We start from the raw sequence: 27,962 nt of genomic DNA on the forward strand, positions 1-27,962 counted from the left end.
ACCACAAACGATAAGACATACAACACTATCCAACCAAAGTCAGAAACATGTTGGGTGTATATAGCACTATAATACTGACCTTTTCAAGTCGCAACGTCTCCAACTTCTTCCTGTATAGTATAAAGCGCTGAACGTCTTGAAGTTTGAGGTTTATTTCATCTTCTTTCTGACAATACATGCCAATTTTCTTCAATGCATCTAGAGCTATAGACGAATAGTTGTACTGATACTCGACATCTGTGAGGTTTGCTGAACTTGTTGTATAGTTGAACTCGTCAACTACTTCTTGCAATTGCTTAACCACAATTATAATTTCCTGGTCGTGAGTACAGAAGTTTAATAATATGTTAGCTATTTTTGTAGTTAGACTGCTTAACTGGATACCTGACTTGGCATAACAGCAACAGTACGTGTTGTGTTCCTGCTCGGAATGACCAGGTCTTCTTTTCTTTTGATCGTCAAATAACACTTTCATTTCTGCGGTTTGAAGAACTATAGCGCAAATATTAGTTTCCCGTATAACAGCTTTACTTGTACACTGGCAACAAGATTTATTAATGCTCATATGTTGTATTCTATGTTGATTAAGATTGATAAATTCTTCGAGCGAAATGCTCTTCCTTTTGAGTTCCATCTCTATCAGTTTCTGATAAGCATAATTGATTATTTCAGTAGTTACTAAAGAAAATCTGAAATAACTCTCTCTCTCCTTCTGTTCTCCTGAATATTCTACAATAATAATTTAAAAAAAGCATTTATATATATATACACTTAAAAATTACTGGCAAATGCATATATAAAGAGAATAAAGAAACTAATAAAAGACTACGATCAATGTCTAACCGATAAAGAAATCGCGTACTTGTGTGACTTTGATCCGAAAGAGAGTAATGTTTACGTTTCATCCCCAGGGTATCACCAGCCCAGTAGTCAACACTTCGGTGTTGACATGAATATCAATAATAAGAACATTTTTATAAATTTCCTAATTACAAAAGTTTGAATTTTTCGAAAAACTAACATTTTTTATCCCAGGCATAGATTACCTTAGCCGTTTTTGGCACAACTTTTTTGAATTTTGGATCCTCAATTCTCTTCAACTTTGTACTTGTTTGGTTTCATATATATTTTGATATGAGCGTCACTGATGAGTCTTATGCAGACGAAACGCGTGTCTTGCGTACTAAATTTTAATGACTTCCAAAAGTAAATAAAAGTGCACAGATACAAAATACATTCCTTCTCGCCGATCTGTAATTATGACCAATAATAGCCGGACCGAAATCAATAACTCTAAGACCCAGTCATTTTATCGATCTTATTGTCAGATATTGATGTCCAATAGTCTCAAGTTATATCAAAGATGATATCTTTTCGTGAATCAAATTCCTGCCATAGTTCCAAGAGAAACACTATTAACAAACTTTGACGTTACAAATATATAAACAAATATTCTGCATGAATTAGGTCTTACAGCGGTTAACTACTGAGGCCTATTAAAGCAGTGTTAGAAGAAAATACATGTTATTCCAATGGATGAATTGGGAAAAGATACAGACAAGGTACAGTCATTGGAACATATGTTGTCCCCAACCGACGCCAATTTAGTGATAGGATAGTTAGATCAACAGATGTATCGACACATATCTGTTCAATACGACCAAAATTGCAGTGATTATGTCGTTCAGTTTTAGAAATGATATTGAGATGATTGTATATTATTTTGAAGCAGATCAGAGGAAGACTTATATAAATTGAAGATCTAATCAACTTCTTACATCCGACGATTAAATTCATCATGGAAACCATTGGAATTCAAAGACCATTTTTAAATATTCTCATCTTGAAAGCAGGCTGACAATCATATAACGACAGATATTTATTATAAGTCCATAGATACCATCAATACTTAGATTTTCATTCGTTTAATCCGTCCCATATAAAACGAAACATACCTTACTGTATTGCCTGGCGAATTTGTGCTCTAATGTCAGACAATAATAATCGAGACGTACGATTAACGAATTGAAAGGCTATTTAACACAATATTGTTATCCAGAGGTTCTAATTGAAAGTGGATACGCAAAGCAAAACAACTGACACATCAAGAAATAAGAATTCCGAAAGTTAAAGACGCGGATGAAAACTTGTTCAAATCTTCCTGTAGGGGCGTTAAGGCCTGGTTTTGGCCCAAGAAAATAAAATGTTTGATAACTTTTTCAAATTGGAACATAATCTTTAGAAATGCATAGGGTCAAGAAATATAAATGAAAAACCTTAAGGATGTTCGCTACTCTGTTAAAAAATAACAAGCTTTTTAAAAGACTGTTATGAATTGATAGTATATAAATAATGAAACTAAAAAAGTAAAAAAAAATGGAGGGTCCGTGTGCTCGTTTTAGAGATATAAGCCATTGAAAATTTGGCGGGAAATTATTCTCTCTAGATTTTCCATTTATTTAACATTTGTACCTTATTTGTTTCTAACACTATGAAAAAATAACAAGAATTTTATAGTATTTTGAAATATGGCTTTTTAAACTTTATGTAAAAAAATTATAAAAAGAAAAGTAGGGGTTAGTGTGCAAAATCTTTTAATAACAATACATGGATAAAACCAGAGGATTCCGAAAATCTGGCAAAAAGTCAAAAAATGGAGGAGCAAACATCCTTAAGATTCTTATGTGATGACGTCACAATTACGTCATAATATATACTGTTTTCACAAAAACGATGAAAATTCAGAATTTATGCAGTTTTCTATCTTTATTTCTGTTGTGGAAACATCGTGCGCAGCCAAGAAACAACAAAATAATTTAACTGAAGCTTTATCATTACTATTGACAAAATCTCACCAAATATAAAGTTGTTTCTTGGGTGCGCACATACTTTTCCAATCGAAAATATACTTAACAATTTGATGAAAAACAAGGAAAATCACATAATTTTACAAAATATGCAAATTAAGGCATGATTTGTTGCCATGGTATCTTGTTTAATGTCCAAAATTATTTTGTTTTTCTGAATACCTTCTACCTCAGATACTGTTCAGTAATTTTAAAATATGTATGAAAACTTTTAAATTTGCAGTAATTTTTGGGCCAAATAAGGGCCTTATTGCCCCTACTCCTTTGACAAACGCAAGTATTTTTACCAAAAGACTGTGTTTTACTGAAAAGTTGTTTATATAAAAAAAAAGATGTGGTATAATTGTCAATAAGACAACTCCCCACAAGAGCCAAAGTCACACAGAAATTACAACAAGGTCGCCGTAACAATGAAACAAGGCCAACATGTGTTAAACAATTCAAACGAGAAAAAAAAACTAACAGCCTAATTAAGTACAAAAATGAACGAAAACAAATATATAACAGATCAACAAACGACAACCACTAAATTACAGGCTCCTTACTTGGGACAGGTATAAACATACAGAATGTGGTGGAGTTAAACATGTAGAGGGATCCTAACTCTCCCCAAACCTCAGACGGTGGTTTAACATTACAACAAAAGAATGAAGTTTAAAAATCATTTGAAAAGGGCTTAACTCATCAGATGGATACAAATAGAAATACTACAACAAGAGGACGTGTCCTGTTACTTGCATATATCCCAACAACAACAAAAAAACACTAAGTTTGTTTTTACATTTAACAAGAAAATTAAATCTAGCGTTGAAGACTGTAACACATAAACTACGTTGTCAAACCCTGCTACAATTTTTTTCAAATTTTGGTAAAAGTCATATTTTTATTTATAGATGTTACTGAACCAGTACACAATTTTAATTAGAAGCCAGCTGTGCTCACTTCAGGGTGAGGGATTTTCTCGCTACATTTAAGACCCATAGGTAGCCTTTGGCTGTTGTCTGCTCTTTGGTCGGGTTGTTGACTATAACACAAAAAACATACTAACCTCAAAAATACTGATTCCAGGAGTACAAACTAATCTACACTAGAACTAGCGTAGGTAATATTAGTTAAAACATATGTGTTTTTAGGCCTTATGAGAATATTTCATTAAAATGCAAGGTCTATTAAAAGGGTATATAACCGTTTTGGAAAATTAAGTCGAAATGTAAATTTATAGAAGCTACGGATGGATAATCGAATGGGTAGAGTTCTTCTCTTCTGCTGTGTCGCTTTAAAACAAAGGTATAATTTTTAAATATAATTGTTTCCGCTCAAAATCACAAAACATGACATTATTATAGTAAAAAGTTCTGGCAAATCAGTCTCCAGGGTAGGGTTCAGATCTGAAGTTTGGCATATCAGAGTTTATTAAACACGGCAATATAAAACTTTATATTATGATTTATGTCCATTAACTTCACATGAGATCTTTAGAAAGGCTTAACAAATCTCACCTGAAACGCCCTCGTGAACATCCGAAAACACATCAAGATCTAAAAAAGAGTACAGTTCAGTTTAAGAAAAAATACAATAAAAATAGAATAACTTTGAATGCTTTATAATAACAAAAAGAAAACATGTCAGACATAACAATTTAGATAACGCTTTTCATTGTCATGGTATGAACAAAATCCCGTTTGAAACTATACAAACTATATTTACAAAATAAAAATATGCCATATTGGGGTTTTTAAATAATTATTACCCCTCTTGATATTATTGCCTTAAGAAAATAAAGGCTTGTAATTTACCAGTAATACATAGATTACGTTCGTTAAAATCAAAAACTTCACAACAGACGCGGGTATAGCGAACGAGCGGGAAATATAAACACCGTAAGATGGTGCCAAAGGAACATCACCATCACCGAAAAATCGTCCCTTTCGTCGTAAATGTTAGTGTGGAGTTTCCCGGTTATCATTCCGTTAACGTTATAATCTCAAAATTGGGTGACCAACCCAAACATGCATGAAGATAAATGTACAATTGTTCTTAACTTTTGTAAAGAATAAAATTAATTTTTAAAATCTGTACCTGATGTTCCACCTGTTTTGTAAGCACTATCTACTGCGTCTTCCAAATATTCTGTAAAATAAATAGGTAATTTGTAAAATTGACAATGCTTTTAAACTTAAAACGTCATTTTATAAAGTTCATACTTCCAAGCTCTTTTCTTTCTTTACCTTCGCTAGAAACGTTCAAAGCCAAATAATTAGCAGACAAGGATGTGACAGAACTTAAACAATTAAAGAATGTGACATAAAAGAACATAACTACTAACCTTTCCTGTGAGAATGGAAACATTAGCTTCTTTTAAGTTTCTACATTTCACAACGGATTATTGTAGAAAAGTTTGTTATAAATCATGTCAGTATGGTAGTAATCTATGTGAACATGATTCATTTTGCTGGGGGTGAAAATATTTACACATTGAACATGACTTTTTTCAATTTATTTTCAGCCATCAAAAGATTTTACTTCGCAGGCAAAACCAAAAGTGACAGAATGTAGCACAGACTTTCCCCATTTCCATTCTCAATTTTATTGTTATTCGTAATCCATGGTGGTGATGTTGTAAACAATTTGTATGGCACTTTATATTTTAACCGATAAAAAATATTTAATTCTTTTCTGATACTTAATTTCTATTTTCGGTGTGCAAAAATAATGCAGTATGTTTTCATTGCAACGACGGTCAATAAATATTATAAATTCTGCATCTTACAATTATATGAATATCAACATTTATTTGAATTCGAAGATGAATGAAAAGTAACCAAATATTGTAGCGTCTGAGTTTGTGAAATAGTGACAGTTGTCTCTGAACTGATTTCAAAATCAAGTGGTCGGTTTTTAATATCGGTGTATTATGCAAATTCGGGCGGATATTTATAAATCAAGTGAGGAAAATAAGTTAAATATGTATTAGTACATTGTTTTTCTACTACTGTACTGGCATTTCAATTACAAATAAAACCATACATTTCAAACTGAACGCATATTTGAAACCGTATTAAAACATGTACCTGATGATTTGTATAGTGGGTTCATTCTCAAATTAGCATCTTCTACAAATTCTGAAAAACAGGAAAAAACATGCACGAAGCATTAAAAAGTACATAACTTAAAACTTACAAACAAGTATTAGGTGCGAAAAGCAAAGAAGGTCAAAAGATCAAGCATCTGCTATTTTCTAAGATAACAAATTACACGATTCGAAAATCATATCTAGTACAACTTATCAGCCTTTTTTATTTGTATTTTACTGATTTTCTTATTAATGTTCTGACAAATTGATTAAAAAAAACTATGATGTCTAAGTTCTTATTTACAATTTTTAATATCTTCTTATAGTTGCTTACAATCTTTTCCCTGCAGTTTAAATTATTAATCATTGCAAAATATTTTATCTTAGACACCTGGGACGAACACATTTAAAAACGGACCACTTTCATTAACCTATTGTACTTCGTAAACCGATGAATATTATTTTAGTTGATATTATTGAGAATGGATATGGAGAATATGTCAAAGAAACAACAACTCGACCAAAAAGCAGAGATCAGCCGAAGGCAACCAATGGGTCTTCGACGCAGCGAGAAAATCTTGCACCGGAGGTGGTCCTCAGTAAGCCCCTTAAAAAAATTGTGTACTAGTTCAGTGAAAATGAAAATTTGTTTTGAATTTAAAAATCATACAAGACTAACAAAGGCCAGACGCTCCTGGCTAGGGAAAGGCGCAAACATGTGGCGGGGTTAAACATTGTGTCAGATCTCAACCCGTCCCTATAAATCTGGCCAATGTATAATAAATAAACTCATCATAGATAACAGGACTAAATTTTATATATACGCCATACGCGCATTTCGTCTACAAGTGACGCCTTCGAGTTCCGTAAATATCTGTGGAATTATACTATTAAATATGTGTTCATAGATCAAAAGACTTTTCGTTTCGTCTACAAAAGACTCATCAGTGACGCTTTCGAGTTCGGTAAATATCTGTGAAATCATACTATTAAATGTGTGCTCATATATCAAAAGACTTTTCAAAACCAATCTTAGCAATACGCACAGTAAAACTCAGTTTCAAAGAAATTGGAGTCCGATGTCCGAATAGGTAACAAAAGAAACTAAGCAAAATGACAATAATACATAAATTAACAAAAGACTACTAGCAGTTACTAACATGCCATCGTTAGACCTCAATTCAACTGATTGAACGTTTATGTCTTCATTATCTGAGAATTAAGCATGAACATCAATGAATGTTTAATCTTTTTGGAATTTTGGATCCTCAATGCTCTTCAACTTTGTACTTGTACTTTGGTTTTATGAATATTTTGATCTGATCGTCACTGGTGGGTCTTATGTAGACGAAACGCCCGTCTGGCGTACTAAATTATAATCCTGGTACCTTTGATAACTATAAACGTCTACGCGTCAATTATTCACATTGTAAGGAGAGACTAATAAAAAAACGTGTAAAAAGAAACAAACATTTTTAAAGATCCTCTACTTGAAAAAGACGACAACATTTTTTTTTGGATTAAGTTCATATAATTAGTTTCAGATTCTGTGTGCGTCTCTCGAGCGATTTATGACGTCGATTTAACTGATTGAACGTTTATGTCTTCATTATCTGAAAATCAACCATGAACATCATTGAATGTTTAAACGTCTACGCGTCCATTCTTCACATTGAAAGGAGAGACTAATAAAACACGTGTAAAAAGAAAGAAACAATTTTAAAGATTCTCTACATGAAAAAGACGACTTAACACAAGTTCACATTTTTCTTTTGATTAAGTTTGTATAATTAGTTTCAGATCCTGTGTGCGTCTCTCGAGTGATTTATGACGTCATAATGCTTGTTCTTATGAGCTTAAACTTATTTTCTCAGACAACCTGAATATCAACAAAATAACACATATCGTTTTTCTTTTTTCACTGTAGGTAATTTATGTTTCAATTGGATATCACGGGCAGTGCATGCTTTTCATCTATTTTTCACTGTGTACTTTAGATATTCATTTAGGATTATTTTCATACAATGTACATATTTTAGCAGCAGTTTGTAACATAGCTTTGGATTTTGATCTATGATCACACATTTAATTGTATGATTTCACAGATATTTACGGAATTCGAAAGCGTTTCTAAAACTTTCAAATTTGCTCCCGCTACGAAGATTTCTTTGGAAGTAGCTGCTCAACGGTTTACAAAGCTGGAATTATGTATACCCTGCTGACTGCTAAATTTGAGGTCAATTGGACATGTACTTTCAGAGAGGATAGGACAACTTGCCCGTGGTCTTTTTCTCCAAGAAGAATTATGATAACAACATGAACAACATTAAAAAAAACTTGTTCAGAGAACCATTAAAGGTCTTTTCACCCCTAATAGACATATATAGAAAATGTTCAATTTTGGTCTACAATGTCAGTTCTGTTGTCTGATTGCTTAATTTATGTTCATTCCGACAATACATGGCTTTCATATACTCTCTTGGTGAAAATAAGGGAGAAAATTAAGTACTTCCGGTTTACAAAAAGCTTACGTGGTTAGGGTTCGTATTGTTTATTCTTTAGTTTTCTATGTTGTGTCATGTGTACTATTGTTTGTCACAATTTTAGCCGCAAAGGGATTTGCTATGTATAATTGTATTTTCTTTATTTACAGAATTTCATTCTATAGCAATGGTCAAAATGTAGAGCATTCAATCAGACTTTGATCTTGACCAAAATATCAAGGTAAAAAAACAAGACCTTAAAATCAAATGAATATAGGTCGTCGATATATAGTTAATGTATCACCAACGGCTGATTCAAAATATAAGGGAGTAAACCCCCATTCAGTTTCCACATAGATGTATGTGTAACGACATATCGCAACTAATAATCCTGTAATAAAGTTTTGTCGATATCTTATAAGATTGCTGAAATTCAAAATTTTGAAAATTACTTTGACCTTTGCATTTGATCATCTCATTTTCTGTTTAATGGACAGAGGACCTCAGATCAAAGACCCCAAGTTTCTATTGCTAATGATTTTTCAGTTACAAAAACATTTCCCTTATTTCAAATACAGAAAGGGATAACTCTATATAACTTTGATCACAATTAATCAAGGATATAGAGAGCAAATTGGTAAAATAAATATGTTGTAATTTTTTATGGTTGTGAAAGAGTAGTACACACAAGAAAAACAGTGTTCAGGGATTTTTCTCTTACATGGACAATTATTCGGTTAAGCGGTGTCAGTTTCAAAAGCATATACACTGTGCGATATCATATACAAATTATCTAAGCTTGCGAAAGAATCGAGGATACTGAACACCTAAGGAAAAACAAGCTTTTAAATTATTAAATAGTTATTAAAGGTATCAGGCTTATAACTGCATACGCCAGACGCGCATTTCGTCTACAAAAGGCTCATCAGTGACGCTCATGCAGATACAAATATTTTGAAAGCCAAACAAATACAAAGCTGAAGATCATTGAGGACCTACAATTCCATAAAGTTGTCTAAATTAGTGTTTGTTGAATTGCCAAATATTTATATCCAACCAAATTTTCCTGTACATTGTGTGTTTCATTTTTTCTTAACATTTTCATATTTTTGTAAACAGGTTATAGTTAATATTTTTGAAAACTTTTATGAAAAGTAAATGAGCAAAATCTATTTCACTCAAAGTGTTTGGTATGCCATTAACATTTATAAATCATGTAATTGTCGTTTGTTCGGTTCGTTCTCGATGCAATTAAGTAACTGTTATTGTTTATCTTAAATTAAATACAGTTGGTCTCTATCACAGACATTGTAAGTTGAATCCGAATTAGACCCTTATATTCTGAGGTAATGAGAATAATGCAAGTGGCTTTTATGTGATTTGTGTTTTTACTTTTTTGAAGGTTCGTATGACAGAAGAGGTCCAATAATAACTTGATATTGGAAATAGAAGACCTCCGTACAATTAGGGATGTTGAAATGCCATCGCGATCTGGGTTCGTAGATCTTAGCATCCCTTTTAGTTCGGAGATATTTTAATTTCAAATTTAACGTATCATTGACCTTCAACTATTATATAATAAACATACCGTCGATTTGGTCCCATTTCCATATTTTTTCTTGTAACATGTTGTTTCTGCGCTCTATATCTCTAATTGTTTTATTTCTTTTCTGACAGCCCTCGCAAAGCAAAGTTGCATCATCTCCTAATGCAATCCCTGAAATAAATATTTATTTAAACAGTAGAATGTGAAATATTAAAACGCACTGAATAACAGCAAAACCAGTCATAGAAAACAAAACAAATTACCAACATAATCTTTATAGAACAAACGCAGGCGCACCTGGTAGGGGAGTTCTTGCTCCACATGTGCCACCCGCCGTATATTCAAATAACTTAATACCCGGTGATCAGTCGCTAAAGAGTTTTTGAAAACAGCGTCGTTAAAAGGACGGGATTTTTGTTACGAATAGTGGAACATATACGCGGTCATTTATGAAACAGATGCTCCAAGAACAGTTAACCATAGCAGGATGACGCCTGTAATTTTTCAAAAGACTATATCACTTTGCACTCGTCATGTCATATCATCTATACAACTTGCATTTCCTATCATAATTTTCTTGATAGAGGGTTGCTGCTCACAAGGAAGCTATTAAAAGCTTGCCCCTCAACAAAAATGTGCTCTAATTCGGTAGAAATTGACTAAAATTGAAATAACATACAAGACTAACAAAGGCCAACGGCTGATAACTTGGAACAAACACAAACATTCGGTGGGGTTGAACATGTTTATTTTTAGATGTTAACTCTCCTCCTATACCTCTGGTCAATATAGAAAAAAAAACCAATGTAATACTCAGTTTAAAGAAGTGCGAGCCCGATCTCACAAAAGGTAACAAAAGAAAGTATCCGAGAATGACAAAGATTCATAAATTATCAAAGGACTACTAGCAGTTACCGAAATACAAGATGATAGTGACACATTAACTGAAGACAAAACACTACTAGCAGTAACTGAAATGCATGTATGTGAAATTAACAGGTGGTTCGTTATGTGTTATTTGATATAAAATATCTTATCGGCTACGAGCAATCGGTTCGATATTTAAAATTTCTTAGAAAAAAGTAATACAAGTTCAAAGATTCGATAACATTGAAAGCATACAATCTTGTTGTCCACTAATATTTTGTATAGGTTTGAATGAGGGTTTGTAACAGTGGATTCCAAACATAAATTGAACAGAGAATGAAGTTTTGAAAGGGGTAATGAATAAAGTTTCGTGCGAATGTGATGAATTACTAACGGCTTTTGTATAAATGGCAGCAAGTCATTAATAGATACATCATGCAGAGAAGGTGATGTATAATGACGATGACCATGACTACGTCTACGTCGAGGAGTCAATTTGAAAATATTCATCACATTCACCGAGTTACACGAAGGACTAGATAGAATACCTATACCATCAATTTTGTAATTGCAACCATAAGGTGTCGCAGTTCCAAATTGTCTAATCCAGTGGTCCTCTTTTTGTCTACGGAGAGTTGTTGAAAGATTAGGATTGTTAGAGCTATGGTATATCTTTTCGATAATGCGAACTGTCATGGAAACGATGGAATGATCGGGCTGATTGAAATGCTGGTATAGAATATCGTTAGCATTGAGGTTGATGTCTGATCTATGACCGCACATATGTTTGTTAAGCCTTCCTTTCGTTTCACCGACGTATACCAATCCGCAAAAGTTGCACTCTAATCCGTAGACGACATTTATCGATTACAATTCAGATCATCGTAACTTCTGGTAAAATATGACTTCTTGGTCAAATTGCTAGTGAATTCAGCATCTGTAATTAAAATTGCACAAGTTTTGCAGCCTTTGATCTCACATTTCGAAATGCGACAGTGTTGTACTGTGTCATCAAAAACCAAAATGTCTTTGAGGAGAACTGAACATGGCTGTATATGTGTAATATTGCTGTTGTCACTAGGACGATGATCTGAATGAGTCATGTTTGTGATATTTGTCATGTCTGGTGATGAGGGGACAACTGCCGTATCAGACGACACCGTGTCCATGGTGACGTCTGTTTCGGACCTTTTTATACTGGGCGACGTCCGAGCCAGTTTCCTGTTAGATCTTCGTAAATTCATGCAATTGTAGTTTTGCTACTGGGCGGATGATGTCCTCGGGGACAAAATGTCCACCAGCAGAGACATCGACCCAGTGGTTATAAAAGAGGGACGAAAGATACCAAAGGGACAGTCAAACTCATAAATCTAAAACAAACTGACAACGCCATGGCTAAAATGAAAAAGACAAACAAACAACAGAACACACGACACAACATAGAAAACTAAAGAATAAACAACAATATCCCAAATATATTTAAAGCTTCTTGTTTCTATTTCTTTAAGATAATTTTCAGGAGTTATGCAGACACTTCCCAAAAACGTAAATAACGGCAAAATTAATGCTTTAATAATGAGTATTTTCCCTAAAACTGATAGATTCCTTTTTTCCCATGTCTTGAACAATTTCATCATTTTCTCTATTTTACAATTCCAATTTAATTTTTTGCATTCATTTTTATCATGTCCAAACAAGAATGTGTCCAAAGTACACGGATGCCCCACTCAATCATTTTCCATGTTCCATGGACCGTGAAATAGGGTAAAAATCTAATTTGGCATTAAAATTAGAAGGATTATACTATAGGGAACATGTGTACTAAGTTTCAAGTTGATTTGACTTCAATTTCATCAAAAACTACCTTGACCAAAAACTTTAACCTGAAACTTCCATTTTCATTTTCTATGTTAACTGAACCGTGAAATTGGAGTCAAAAGTCTAATTTGGCTTTAGAATTAGAAAGAGCATACCATAAGCAACAAGTGTTCTAAGTTTCAAGTTGATTGGACTTCAGCTTCATCAAAAACTACCTTGACCAAAAACTTTAACATGAAGCAGGACGAACGAACGAACAGACGGACAGACGGACGGACGAACGAACGAACGGAGCCACAGACCAGAAAACATAATGCCCATCTACAATCGTAGGTGGGGCATAAACACACTCCTAATGCTTTAATGGGTATATCTTCCAAATTAATCCCCGCAATTTTATCTTTACATGATTTCAATTTCCCGATCCATAACCCTTCTGTTTTATTTCTATTTACCAATAGTCCTGAATATCGGGGTAAAAAACTAAAACCGAGGGAAACGCATTAAATATAAGAGGAGAACAACGACATAACACTAAAATGTAACACACACAGAAACGGATCAAGCAACAGACAAAATCCCACGAGAATAAAAATATAACATCAAAACCAAAGACATAAATTTGGGATAGACAAGTACCGTGACACGTCTTATCGCAATGTGAATTTACACTCAAAAATAAGAAAAAACAAACGACGCAACGTTAAAATGTAACACATACAGAAACGAACTATAATAAAACAATGGCGATATTCCAGACTTGGTACAGGACATTTTTAAAGAAACAAATGGCGGGTTGAACCTGGTTTTGTGGCATGCCAAACCTCCCCTTTTATAGCCATGTGAAATATAACATTAAGATGACAACTCAACACTACAGGACTACAATATAAAGAAATTGAAGAATACAATTGACAATGAAACACACGAACAACAGCCAACAAAAGGCAACAAGTTGAAAATTTTAATACGCCAGAAGTGCATTTTATACACACAAGATTTACTAGTGATGCCCAGATACAAAAGTTTGAAAGCCGAAACAAGCACAAAGTCGAACAGCATCGAGGACTAAAAGATTAAAAAAGTTGTGCCAAAAACGGCCAGGGTTTTCTGTTAGTTACCAGAACATCCTTATCATTTAGAATAATTTATACTTTTGCGAACATTAAATTTATCAAATTAATAAACAAAAGCTGAACATGATAGAACTGAAATATTAACTAATGACAGGAAACAACTGAAATACATTACATAACCAGACATTTGCAACACAATATGTAGACACATCCGAATATGTTTAAACCACAACGCCAAGTGACGTCATCTTTGAAATTGTAAAAAATGACAAAAAAATGATAACGTCATTTGAATTTGTAAAACAGATCATCAAAAAATGAAAAATGACGTCATTTGAATGAATAAGATAGAACTAGGACTGACCCAAGATTACGTTTGAACTAAATACCGATATTGCACTTAATAACAATGCACATTTCAATATTTATTGATAGCAAACTAAGGCAGCAATTAACTATATTATAAAGCTATGTACGGTTTGTTTTGAATCTCACTTGAAATGTAAAATATCGTACTGATTACGTTGAACAAAATAAAATCTAATAAATGAATGCGGTGATTAATATTATTTACCATAACGTATAAATATAATAGAAAAGAAGTCAAAATCCGATGAGGATTACAAATATAACATTAAACATTTAAACTAAATACATGAATTTGGGATAGACAAGTACCGTAACACGTCTTATAGTAATGCGAATTCACACTCAAAAACACAGCAAAACAGTCACAATCGGGAATAAGTCACGTTTGGTAATTAAAAGATTAGACGACATAATGACAAACAACAATCTACCATGTGGTAAAAATGTCCTTAGCTAGTTTGGTCAAAGATACATCGTATGGATCCACCAATTCGTGATGGTGTCCATAAAATTTACGGAGTGTCAATTTTAATCTGTCCTCCTCATAACGTTGTTGGAGCAGTTTCTGCGTAAGGAGCACACTCCTGTATATGAAGTCCGTATAGTGTGAACATGCACGAGCATAACGTATCAATTGTGGTATGTAAACACCATACGAAGGGGCAGAGGGTATGTTACTGCTAAGAAATGGGAAATTGATAATTGGGAAGTTGAAATCGTCCCGTTTATCATAGATTTTTGTGTGAAGGCGTCCATCTACATCAATATTGAGGAAAAGATCAAGGTATGAAGCAGTCCTTCTAGTATCAGTAGTATCCTTAATTTCAAGTTCACTGGGATATATGAGATGTAGGCATTGGCTGAAATATGGGTTATCTAATGATAGAACATCATCAATATATCGGAAAGTAAAATTAAAGAATTTTGCAAGGTGCTTTTTCTTTTTGTCTTTTAGAAGGTTCTGAATGAATTCTGCTTCATACGAGTACAAAAACAAATCAGCCAGCAGGGATGCACAATTAGTACCCATTGGAATACCGACTGTCTGTTGAAATATAAATCCTCCAAACTCAACAAATATATTGTCGATCAAAAAGTCCAGCATTTTGATAATATCATCTTCAGTATATTTTCTGGAAGATTCAGTGTGATTCTTCACAAAATATGCATTATTGTAACCCAAAACAAGGAATTTGTATCTACGATTCCCATTTTTATAGAAAAAGCTCTGTTTTATGAGATGGTGAAGTCGATCATCCAACTGAGCATGGGGAATAGTAGTATATAGCGTAGAAAAATCAAAAGTTTTTATGTTGCTGCAAAATCGCAAAGATTGTGATCGAAGGTTAAGCAGTAGATCTTTCGAATTTTTGAGAATCCACATCTCGTTAACACCACTGGTAGAATATATCTCATCACAATATTTTTGAAGCCCATCTTTAACTGTAGAAAGCATAGTAGTCAATACTTTAGAAAGATGTTTAGTCGAGCATTTTGAAGACCCAGCTATGTATCGTTCTTTATATGGGGTTTTGTGTAATTTAGGTATCCAGTATAATGAAGGCAAGTTTTCTTCGTTTTCTTTGATGTTGATACCAAAAGAAAGAAGGAAAGATTTATGATTTTGTAAAATTTCGTCCTTGGTAAATGATGTTAAAGAATATATAGGATTACCAGTAGTTTTATCAATTCCAAGCTCTGTAGTGAGACATTGCAAACTGAAAATGAGCCAAAAATGTCGATTATATTCATTGCAGATATTACATCGTTTTTATCTTTACAAAATAATGTTGTGTCATCTGCTAGTTGTGAAATTTCAATGCTGTGACTTTTCCCATCTAACTTAATAGTGATTCCTTTTACTTCGTTGCTGTTCCTCAACCTAAGAGCCATAATTTCAACAGCCAAAACAAACAATAACGCTGATAAAGGACAGCCTTGTCGGATTGCCCTGAATTTTTGAAATTTTCTGATACCCACCCATTGTTCATAAAACATGTTTGAACATCTGTATACATAGTTTTAATCCAGTTAATGAATGATTCATTAAACCCAAAATGTTTCAAAGTTCCAAGCATAAAATCCCATTCTAAAGAATCAAATGCTTTTGTAAAATCCACAAAAACAATTGCTCCCTCTATTTTTTATGTTTCTGAGTAGTCTATATATTTGCCTTCTTTATTTATCAATATTTCATGACATTGAAGAAATTCCTTTTTTACCAATTTCAAACATATTAAGAAAGTCTTTCCACTTTTCTGTAGAAAGACCTATTGTAGTTGTTCTGATTATTAGGTCTTTCCACTTTTCTGTGGAAAGACATATTGTATTTGTTCTGATTATCATTATTTTCTTCAGCCAAAGTTTGTTCTCGCGTAACATTTTTGTTTCGCAATATGTCGTTAAGATATTTCTTATATAGTATCATACAGTTTATGCACTTTTTATTTTCACCCGTTCTAAGCGAACAATTTTCTTTGTAGGAGTTATTTCCCAAAACAGTGTTTTTCTTGTGACCGCATCTCCTCCGTAACCGTAAAAGAAAGCGACAAACTTATTTTATAAAATTGCTCGTTATATCCTTCTCATGATTTGTTCTATTTTAACCGAAGCGATATCAACACTCCATATGAGAGCTATTTTTCTTATGCATTTGATATATGTGATATGCACTTCTATCTTGTAAACCATAAGTGATAGAGACCTAAGATTTTTTAATTTGAGGTCATTTGTCAAAAAAAATAAAATAAGGTCAAGGTCAGAGGTCAAGGTTATATTCTAAATTTTGATTTTGGCTTATTTTCACTTATTTCCAAAAACCGTATAAGTTATCAACAAATAATTTTTACTAAATTGTTAGGTGCGACATGTCGTAACACGTAAATTTTGATTGTAAGAGTATGTTGAACGTAAAAGGAAGTTTTCTCCCCTCTTGTACTTAAAAATACGCGAATGGTGATATAACTCATTAACCAAATATAATTCAGACCTATGGTCTTTTGATTTGAGGTCCTTGGTTTAAGACTTTGAAATTGATCTCAAGGTCATAGCTTAATTTGACGATCTAGATTTTGACCTTTGCTTTTACCTCATATTTATACATGATAAAGCCATGGGACTTTTTCAATAGGTTTCAAACCATTTAACTTTGAAAAAAACAACCGGAAGTGATCTTGTGTAAACCGGAAGTAGCTACTTTAAAAATATAAAAAGTATATATATCAAGACATTTTTGGAATCAGTGTCAAGTGTATATTTGAATATTATCGGAAGTAACATTTTTCAAACTGGAAGTAACAAATTATCTCCCTTATCCAAAATCTTGTATAAAAACCATATATTTGTGGATCCGCGTACAATAAGCTGTCATTTGACGATTGAAGTGACATTTTAAACCTAATTTTACTACTTTCAAATTAAAATACATGGTTTTTGGTGGAAAGACCTTTAATTTTTATCGGAATAATTGGTTTTTAATTACGTCTTTCCAATTTTCTGTGGAAAGACTTATTGTTTTTGTTTTTGATTAGTCTTAACTTTTCGCAATATGTCTCTTAGATATTTCTCATATTGTATCGTATAGTTCATGTGCTTTTAAATTTCACCCTTATTAGCCGAACCATTCTCTTTGTAAAAGTTATCTTTCTATACACTGTTTATCATATGTGTGCATCTCCTTCGTCACAAAAAAAGATATCGACAAAGTTTCTTTTAAAAATTGTACGTTTTATCCTCAGAAATTTTTGACTAATTTGGATTGAAGCGATTTGATGAAATTTTATATGAGTTATCTACCTTTGCGAAATAAATTTGTCGATATGTGTTATTAACTTGTAAACCGTTAACAGTTTAACCCTGGAATGTTTTTTTAAGGCCCATAGGTCCTAACTCTGAAAATGAGGTCAAGGTCAAAGATCAAGGTCAATTTTTCAATTGTGACATTTCCTTGTTTTGGCATTTTCTCCAACATTTCAAAAGATATGTATAAAAGAACAAGTGCAAAATGATTCCATTATGCTAATGACGATATGTTACATTTGGTCTGGCTAATGGCATCTTATAGGAGTTAGTGCCCCTGAAATGTCCAATGATATTAATTATTTCTTCAACTTGGTTCATTATAAAGCCATATGACCTATAACAAAAGGTTGGGCGACATATGACATTGAAAATGACAACCGGAAGGGACCTTGCAAAAACTGGAAGTAGCCTTTTTTAGCATTTTTTTCTTATTAAATAACTCGGAATCCATATATTTTGTAATATAGATACATAAACTTATCACTCAAGACTAAAAATGACTTTCGATCAACTGGAAGTGGTCAATAATCCCCCCTTCTACACAAAAAAGTATATAGAAACTTTATATTTTTGGAATCAGTGTAAAAGAAACAATCATATGAAACTGGAATTGACATTTACTTTATCGGAAGTAGCATATTATCTCCCATATTTCACTCAAAAATATATAGTAACCATGTATGTATCCTTTGTAGGAGTGATCTTCCGGAACACTGTTTTCCTTGTGACTACATCTCCTACGTAACCGTAAAAGAAATCGACAAATTTGTTTTATAAAATTGCTCGTTATATCCTTTGCATGATTTGTCCTATATTGACCGTAGCAATATGAACACTCCATATGAGAGTTATTTCCCCTTATGCATTTGATATAAGTGATATGCATTTCTATCTTCTATAAGTTATAGAGACCTAAGATCTTTTAATTTGAGGTCCTTGGTAAAAAAAAATGAAAATTAGGACAAGGTCAAAGGTCAAGGTCATATTCAAAATTTCACTTATTTCCAAAAAACCGTATAAGATATTGACAAATTATTTTAACAACATTTTTTATATTTGCAACATCAACTTATTAAAAGACCCGCTCTTATTGGCAGACAAACGTTTAGAGTTGACATTACACTAAGATTTACTATAAAGCAAGGATATTTGAAGTTTTGACGAACCAAGAAAAGTGTTAGCTATAAATTGATAAATAACATTGAATGAATGAATCAGTAAAACATATGAAAAACAGAAACCAATAGGACAATCGTGAATGGTAGGACAAATGAAATGTCAATCTTGTTTGCTTAGTGCACTTTCATATCAAAATGAACGTTACAAACGTTGTTGCATTAGAATCAAACATAGCTGGGATCTTGATATCATGGATATATTATGAAAGCGTTTAAAAAATATGTATTTTTTAAATCCCCTAATAGCAATTATCATGATTATTATAGAACTATAAAAATGTTCTTTTCTATAAATTGTCCGTTTGTTATTTTCTCTTTAATCAAAATGTTTTTTTCTTTTCAGTCAGAATTATGTCACAGGTTATCATGATGGTGTTGCTATATATTGAAGGTAGTTTGGCGCCCATACGCCATCTTGTTATGTAGATAAATCAAACTCTCTCTACATTTCTTTATATTTTTTTGTGCTTGCCACTAATAGTTTTAAAAACTTGTAACGTTCATTTTATGCTTCTATGATTATTTACCTCTTGAGTTTCTGTTCTCCTCCTGTAGACCTATTAGATATAAATCACAAATTAATGACCAATTAGTAATATTGATAAATGTAATATTAAAATAGAATATAAAAGGCACATGTGACACACCTGATTAATAAAAGAGGGACGAAAGATACCAAAGGGACAGTCAAACTAATAATAAAGTGTTGTTTTAATGTAGTACTTTTCATTGCACTGCTTCGTGTATGTCAAAAGGTATGTGACTTCGGTTTGGCGTCAGTGTATCAATTTTATAGCTTCCGCATATGCTTCAGAGACGTATTGTGAGAACTGTTGCAAATATAAATGTCTATTCAGGCATTATTTTGTATAAAACGTTTGAGATTAATTTCAGTGATCTAGACACGTGTTTTTTATGATGGAAGGAGCTGTTACGCATCCGGCCCTATCCTGATGATTTTTGTGTCGCCTCTTAAATACCTGTAGCCATTACCTCGGTGCTTACATGAATTTACGAGTAAAACGTTATAAACAATTTGCAGTTTCACAGTTTTGGGAATAGCTCTGATTTAAATAACACTAGAACACACCCGCGAAATCGCGGGCATTCAGAGCGTAGTTTAAAGTATGTAAAGTGTTGTTGGAAGAATTTTGTAAAATATTGAATGACTGGAGAGAGGGGTGAGAGGGGTCCTGATCCCGAAATCCCGGGCTAAAACACACCTGATCCCGAAATCCGGGCTGAAAAATACGAAATCCCGAGGTCCCGAAATTCGAAAAAAAGAATTCCCGGATCCCGAAAGGGTCAATCCCGAAATCCTGAGCTTAAAAACACCAGATCCCAGAGTCCCGATAAAAATCCCATCCCCCCTCACTGGAGAATGTCAGCAAAAGTATCATAAGTCATACGTTATTGGGGACAATGTTTTTTTTTTATCCCTTCTCCTTTATTTCCAAAATTCCCAATTTTTGGTTTTCTATCAATTTCAATATGAACATACATTTAGTATGTTATAAACATTTAAGTAAGGAGCCTACAATTCAGTGGTTATCGTTTGTTTATGTGTTACATCTTTGTTTTTCGTTCATTTTATGTACATAAATAAGGCCGCTAGTTTTCTCGTTTGAATTGTTTTACATTTTTATTTCGGGGCATTTTAAAGATTAGTTTGCGGTATGGGCTTTGTTCGTTGTTGAAGGCCGTACGGTGACCTATAGTTACAAATTTGTGTCATTTTGGTCTCTTGTGGAGAGTTGTCAACATGGCAATCATACCACATCTTCTTTTTTTTGTTGTAATCAATGAATTTTGTAAAAGATTTAATGACTGGAGAATTTCAGAAAAGGTATCAAAAGTTCACATGAATAATTTTAGCGCTTATCTGTATCAGAGACATATTATACATGTATTATATGTCTATATAATACATGTGTTATATGTCTATATAATACATGTATTATATGTCTATATAATACATGTATTATATGTCTCTGTCTGTATATTATGAACATTCATTACTATATAAATAAAGTGTATTTACTTTCAATTCTAAGTTTTCTAATCGATCCATGGTGGTTATTGATATTGTATACAGACCCTCTCTATTTAATAAACTCTGTGACCGCCGTGGATAGTAAACTTGAAAATGATAGCAGATAGAATTCTGAAAATACACTTTATTCGTAGTATATGTATGAAAAACGCAACCGGAAGTTTAATCTGACTTAAAATTTCGTCCAATGACGGGGCAATATTCGGATGCCTTTTTTCTCGTTTTTCTCCCAAAATAACTCAATCTGAATAATCATTTGAATGAATGACAAATGCGACTATGCACTGTACACCGAGGCGTGTTGATTAATTTATTGTGGAAAGAAGAGAAGCGACACACAAAATGAGGTCTTTTCGTTTGATAGTATAGATTGCTTACTAATCTAAAGCTCGTGTTCCTTCCCCAGATCTAGCTATATGTTTGTCCACTTTTGTTTTGCAACTCTTTAGCAACATTTGTTTTAGGAAGATTTGAATTGTCAAAGAATTGGCTTCAGGTATCATTTAAAAAACATGTATTGTATAGTATAAAAGCTTGTGCTGTAATTAACTTCAATGCTCACACAATTATTGTATATAAGAACGTGTTAACCTTAAATGTATTTATCAAAGTTGTACAAAATCGAACATGTGAAATGTTGTTTGTTTATACATAAGTTAACACGTGTTTGGTTAATTATAGTGAGGTCGGTTCGATTGGGATATTGAGTTCATGCACGAGTGAACTCGAGGGGTTTAAAGTCATTCGAGCCATTGCAGTCAAAGTGTACAGTAGCATTTTATTAGTTTCTCTTCAACTTGTACTTTTCGTAATATGGCAAGTTCTGAACGTGAAGAAAGTCACCTCTATGACATTATGATACTGACATAACGGATAGAGACATGTTAACCAAAATTGCAGACATAACCTTAAGCAATTTCTTAAGCGGAACAAGTTTATTGAGATTGCTGATAAGTCACCAGCAGGATGGGATACAGTCAAAGAATACCTGTCAGACGAGCTTGCTTAGGTTTCCGATGATGAGAAGAAAATTAGGTCCGCTGTAACACGGACCTTGACGCACCAAGTAGCACAAGTAACAAGAGCGTTTTAAAGATCAAGGTGATAAGTATTGTTTACATAATGTATGGTTTTTCATCATTTTGAATATAAAATAAATATTATATAAAATGAACATTTAGATACAATTCAGTACATGTTATTTGAACATGAAAAAGAATCCCTCTTCATGATCTGTTTAGGGAAATGAGAATAACATATATATTTGTAAGATAATGATACAAATTGAAAGATAATGATACAAATTCATTCGTTTTTAATAGACATGCTTGATAAGGGTTATTCTATCCCGTTTATCACGATTCAACAAGTTATACTCTTATATTTAATTAGAACTATATAAAAATACTGAATTTGTTTCAGAAGCTAATCCAGAAAAAGGATTTGTAAAAGGGATCATTTTTTACCTATATGTAGTTAAACAACACGTTTGGGAATAAAAAGTTCAGTTCTTCTTTTCATGGTACAGACTTTTAATGAGTACTAACTATTAAAAAAGTTTTAAAAAAGGATAAAAAGATATCTGACATGTGCAGCAGATAAAATATACAGTTATCATGAGCTTAAGCTTAAATATAATACAGTAACCAAGAGTTTCATTTTGATTATTGTTGACTAATTTACCACTGGGAATGATACTAGTAGATATCTATTAGGTTTTGTACTTTTTGTGTAACTATTTGTCTTAATCGCTGGGCTGACTGATTGATAAATCTACTGATATTTATTTTAAGGCACTAGGCTATTAATCATTTAATCCACTGGACTAGTTGGTATTGAAGCCGCTGGACTAGTTGTTAGTGAAGCCACTTGGCATGTCGTAATATAAGCAACTTGGCTGATAGTTATTCAAACCGCTGGGCGTGTTGTAATTGAAACTATTGGGCGGGTTTTTTTTAAGCCAATAGTCGTGTGTTTTTGACAACATTGTACAAGTTGTAATTGAAGCCACTGGCCATGTTGTTATTGACGCCAATAGGCAGAATGCTGTTGAAGCAAGTGGGCATGTCGTATTTAAAGCCATTGGCTGGTATTCATTTAAGCCACTAGGTATGTTGTTTTTGACGCCACATGAGCAGGCTAGTATAGACGCCGCTTGGCAGGTTGGTATCGAAGCGACTGTGCAGGTTATTTGTAAAGCCGCTGTGGAGGTTGCTATTTGAGCCACTCGACAGGCTGTTTGTAAAAGTCATTGGGCAGGTTGTCGTAAAGCCACTGGACAGGATGTTTGCAAAACCATTGTACAGGTTGTTTATTGCGTAGGTTGTTTTGTAAAACCACTGGGCAGGTTGCCGTTGAAAACATTTGGCTGGTTGTTGTTGAAGCCTCTTGACTGGTTGTTATTGACGCCAATGGACAGGTTGTTGACGCAACTGGGCGTGTTATTATTGAAGACACTGGAAAAATTGTAATTAAAGCCACTGGGTTGATAGTTAATTAAGCGAGTTGGCATGTTGTTGTTGACGGAACTGGGCGTGTTGTCTATATATGAACGAATCAAATTAGTTAAAACATACGAATTAATAATATTACATGATATGGCACTTTAAACAATAGAGTTATCTAATTTTGTATCACATACATTTAATTGAGGTTTTGAACGTTGAAGTGTGATTTCACTTTAGAATAGATTAGTACCTAACTAGGTTCAAAGCTTCTTTTTCTTGCATGATTTGACAACATACTTGCTTTTTAAAATGGAACTTTGTATAGCTTTTCAATTTTGAAATTCTATTGCTATATAACTATTTTGATCTGAGCGTCACTGATGAGTCTTATGTTGACGAAACACGCGTATGGAGTATTAAATTATAGGCCTGGTTCCTTTGATAACTATTAGTTTTTCTTTTTCTATCCTTTTCTTAACAAACTATGGGGTTTTCTCATTGTTGAAGGCCGTATGGTGACCTTTAGTTGTTAATTTCTGTGTCATTTTGGTCAATTGTGGAGAGTTGTCTCATTGGAAATCATACCACATCTTCCTTTTTAATATATACATTTTTGAATATCCACCACAAGATAAACTATAGGTTACTTCAAGAAAATAATTAAAGAACAATTTCCTATACGGTTTGATTGGTTTTACCTTTTTGTAAGTTAGTATCAAGTTCTGGTAGGAACTCAATCTCCCTGACATCTTCTGTAGATGAATACTCAGTGGACAGTTGTCTTGTATTATTGTCATCATTCCAGTCTTTTGCGAATAAACATTTCACAACTGCACACTGATCTACAAAACACAATTTAACAATACACATTACCATTGTTGTGAAGGTTTACTGTGAATAAGCGGTGCATCCTACATAATGAACAAAGATTCAACTAAAAACGTGCCCCAAAATATGATTCTGTTTGTGTGTGTGTTGAAGATTACGATTTAATAATGATAATATAATCAGTAAATGCTATAAATTTAAAAAGCAGTTCCATCGGCTCATTCAAACAATTTCATATATAGAACATTTTCAGTAGTTCCTGTTTATGGATCGTTTCTCTTTGAATTCATGCGATATGTGTTCCGATAACAAGACTAAATACATGGGAACTGCAAAGAATCAAACACCTAATATATATGGTGTATAAATAATAACCAGATTTTTCTTTAACTGGGTTACAGTGGATACTTACTTTCTGTCAAAGGACTTTCGAATCTCAAATTAACAGTAACAGTTTCTTCAATATCTACATCAATACCACCTGCAGTTTGCATAACTTGAACTAATCTAAGAATGGCTGCTTTAAAAGTGTCTACACTATGTAAAATCCCAGGTGTGGCCTTCAATTCTAAAATGATGCTGTTGGTTTTTTTCCCAGTAATTTCAATTTTTTCTGTCAATGCTGCTTCTGGTGAGCTGTCATTGTTAGTTCGAATTTCAACTTCTGGTGGAAGATTTTCAATGATCTCGTTTTCTTTGTCTGCAGTCACGTGTGTTTGATTAACTTTAGCAGTGAAGTCGACATTTCTTTTATCTGAAATAGAAATGTATAATGTATGCCATTTAACTTTGATGTTATAACTTCTAAAAAGTAAAATCTCAAAAATATTGAACTTAGAGGAAAATTTATAACTTCTAATTTAGGAATATAGTACTATCAAACTGGTTTTTTTTAAACTTCGAAATACAGCCAATTATTCAATGCCTAAAGTTTGCTAAACATAAAATGTTACGCATTTTCCAGTTTTATAATGGTCTGTAGTACCCATAGTAGTTTTGAAAATAATATCTATATAATGTTTTTTCTAATTGAAAGACTATCTTAGTTTCTTACCTGACGATTCTGTAGACTTTTCTATTTGATCCGTGTTCATAACCAGATCAACCTTTTGTTTACCAATGTAACCGATCAAAATTGTCTTCAATTCTTTTAGTTCTGTCTTCACATCCATAACTTCATCTAAAATGAAGGTCAAAATGAACATGATGAATAAAATGTATATCAAGAACAAAATGTTTACCTTTATATTTGTTTAATTAAGTAATTATTGGCTGCTTACGTTTAATGCCGTTTTCACCTTGTTTTGGGCTAATAGGTTAGCTGTAACATTATGCACGTACTGTTGATTAATATCTTTCGTTTGATACACAATTTCGTGTATTTCCTGAGTACAGGTAAACCACGAAATCAAATGTTCAACTAATTTCAAATTTTCTCTAAGCTTGTATCATATTCGGAAAAACCAGAAATTGATTATCCACAAAGAAACAAGTTTTCCCTTATCTACGGAAATTGGTACCCACGAACATAAATTAATCCACAGTGTGTAGATATTTTCACTTGTTTTATGTCGTTTAAAGTGCAGTAGACTTCCATATTAGATAGTTAGTTCACAAATTTTGACATTTTCAGAAAATTCAGGTTTTAACTGCAACTGCAATGTTAATCTAGATTGCCTGTCCATACCATTGTTAAACAGAGAGAACAAATACAAAAAAGAACATATCCATGCAGATGCAACTATCTAGTTTTTGTTTGATCAAGAAGTCAAATCTTACTTCGATATGACATATTCCGATATAAATGACTCATAGATGAAAATACTCCCAACTGATCAAAAACTCCAGCAAGTGATTGGAAAAGAATATATTTATTGTACCGTAAAAGATGGCTTTCCGAAATATGGGAATGAGGTTAATTCAACCAGTGTTGCTCATGATATTCAGATTCCTAAACATTCTGAAGATTCACTCCGAAACCCTTAATAACAATACTAACAATGTTTCAACCTTCATCATCAATTTCTTCGTCTGTTGAATCCTTTCAGAATTTTTCTCAATACCGTGTTGTTTTATAAAGGGGTGTGGTATCATTTTTGTTTTGAAAGGGAAGTAACTCCTTACTAACCCCATATGGTAACTAATCATGTGTGGTTGCTTAACCTTTATTTTTAGGATACCCTATATCAAATATACATAGTCACCACGTGTAGTCCTTTAACCAATCATATCTCTATAAATCTATAAGAGGTAAGATAATGTGACTTATTTAACGTTTTGAAGATTATAAGTTGAAGCGATTTTTGTATATTTCTTTTCATATTTACCTTTCAGAATTCTATTCTCTTCTATTAGATCTAGAACATTTAAAAGACAAATGCAATAATGACGTATTCATAATCTGCATTTCATATTGATATATTAAATATACTCAGGAATATAACAACATTTATATTTTATGCTACATTTTGATGCTTCTGTAATATTGTTAATCATTGTTTTTGTAGGTGTTTATATCCGGTGACAAATAAAATTGAATTTTATATTACTATCAAATGGACCTGTTTGTCGCCTCGATAATCATTTGTTATCAAGTCATAAACAAGACTTCCGTTTAAGACTGTTTTGAATTACACATACATTTTCATAAATACTTGGGGACAGGATAATTATTTCGCGGTATGCTTTATACTATGAGCATACATGCATACGAATACTATACTCTTATGATCTTGCATACGTATCATAAGAATAATTTGTATATGTTATTTACATGTTATCAAAGTTTACTATCCACGGCGGTCACAAATAAATTATAAAATACAATTTATTTACAGTATAATATGTAGCTTTATAGTGTTCAGAATGAACGCGAAAATAATTAACAAAAAACAAAATATAACGGAATTTAGAAAAAAAGGAGGAGGGCTAGAAAAAGTGTCCTGTTCCTAGGTAAATATAAAGAAAGACAAGACAGCAATTGAAATTATCGGAAGAAAAAAAATAACGGGGGGAGGGTTCAAAATATTGTCCCCAAGAACCTAGAACTAATGATAACTTTCCAGTCTTATTTAGCAAGATATAGTTATACCGTTAGATTTGCAGATTGGAAGTATTTTGTGTAAATATGGTATATTGAAATACATAGATTATATAAGCGATACAGCATAATTTAAGATACCTGCTTTGAGTTCCACAGTATGGTTCCTTGTTTTATTTTGCTCTTCAATTAGTTTGTCCTCTAATCTTCCTTGGGACTGAATCATCGTGTGACAAACTCTTTGTTCACTCTCTTTAAGACATTGCAAAGATAACTTCAGATATTGATACCAAATACATATCGACATTTAATAATTATTATTTTTTTCATAAATGTATGCATAAATAAACGAATTAGCAATCTTGTACACAGCTGTTGGTCCTTTATGCCGGCGTTACACATTAGCGTATAGACCGGCGTGCACCAGACGTACAGAGAAAATTGACAAAGTCGGTATACGTTAATTGCACAACAGAGGAACGCTAAACAATCGTTAAACGTGTGTTTCATAAGTTT

The 27,962-nt window shown here is 32.8% G+C and overlaps 2 protein-coding genes across 2 annotated transcripts in view; both read right to left on the bottom strand.

Annotated features, from left to right (window-relative positions):
• Positions 1 to 27,962, bottom strand: part of LOC143055299 (uncharacterized) — a 179,023-nt gene that overhangs the window by 141,486 nt on the left and 9,575 nt on the right. The gene's annotated exons all lie outside the window — the stretch shown is intronic.
• On the bottom strand, positions 26 to 27,672 carry LOC143055115 (uncharacterized). Its single transcript, XM_076228257.1, has 9 exons — positions 27,588 to 27,672; positions 25,461 to 25,586; positions 24,819 to 25,160; positions 24,277 to 24,420; positions 10,012 to 10,140; positions 5,939 to 5,989; positions 4,947 to 4,997; positions 4,367 to 4,405; positions 26 to 729 (listed from the first exon to the last, which is right to left on the bottom strand). Exons 1-9 carry the CDS (start codon positions 27,670 to 27,672, stop codon positions 26 to 28), a joined length of 1,671 nt encoding a protein of 556 aa, XP_076084372.1.

Source organism: Mytilus galloprovincialis, chromosome 12 (assembly GCF_965363235.1).
Source record: "Mytilus galloprovincialis chromosome 12, xbMytGall1.hap1.1, whole genome shotgun sequence".
NCBI classification, from domain to species: Eukaryota; Metazoa; Mollusca; class Bivalvia; order Mytilida; family Mytilidae; genus Mytilus; species Mytilus galloprovincialis.

Excerpts from the sequence above, each read along its gene's own strand:
- LOC143055115 (XM_076228257.1), bottom strand. The coding sequence starts at position 27,672 with ATGATTCAGTCCCAAGGAAGATTAGAGGACAAACTAATTGAAGAGCAA. Across the intron at positions 24,421-24,818 it reads CGAAAGTCCTTTGACAGAAA|ATCAGTGTGCAGTTGTGAAA; the intron begins GTAAGTATCCAC and ends TGTGTTTTGTAG. Across the intron at positions 5,990-10,011 it reads GAAATGGGACCAAATCGACG|AATTTGTAGAAGATGCTAAT; the intron begins GTATGTTTATTA and ends CCTGTTTTTCAG.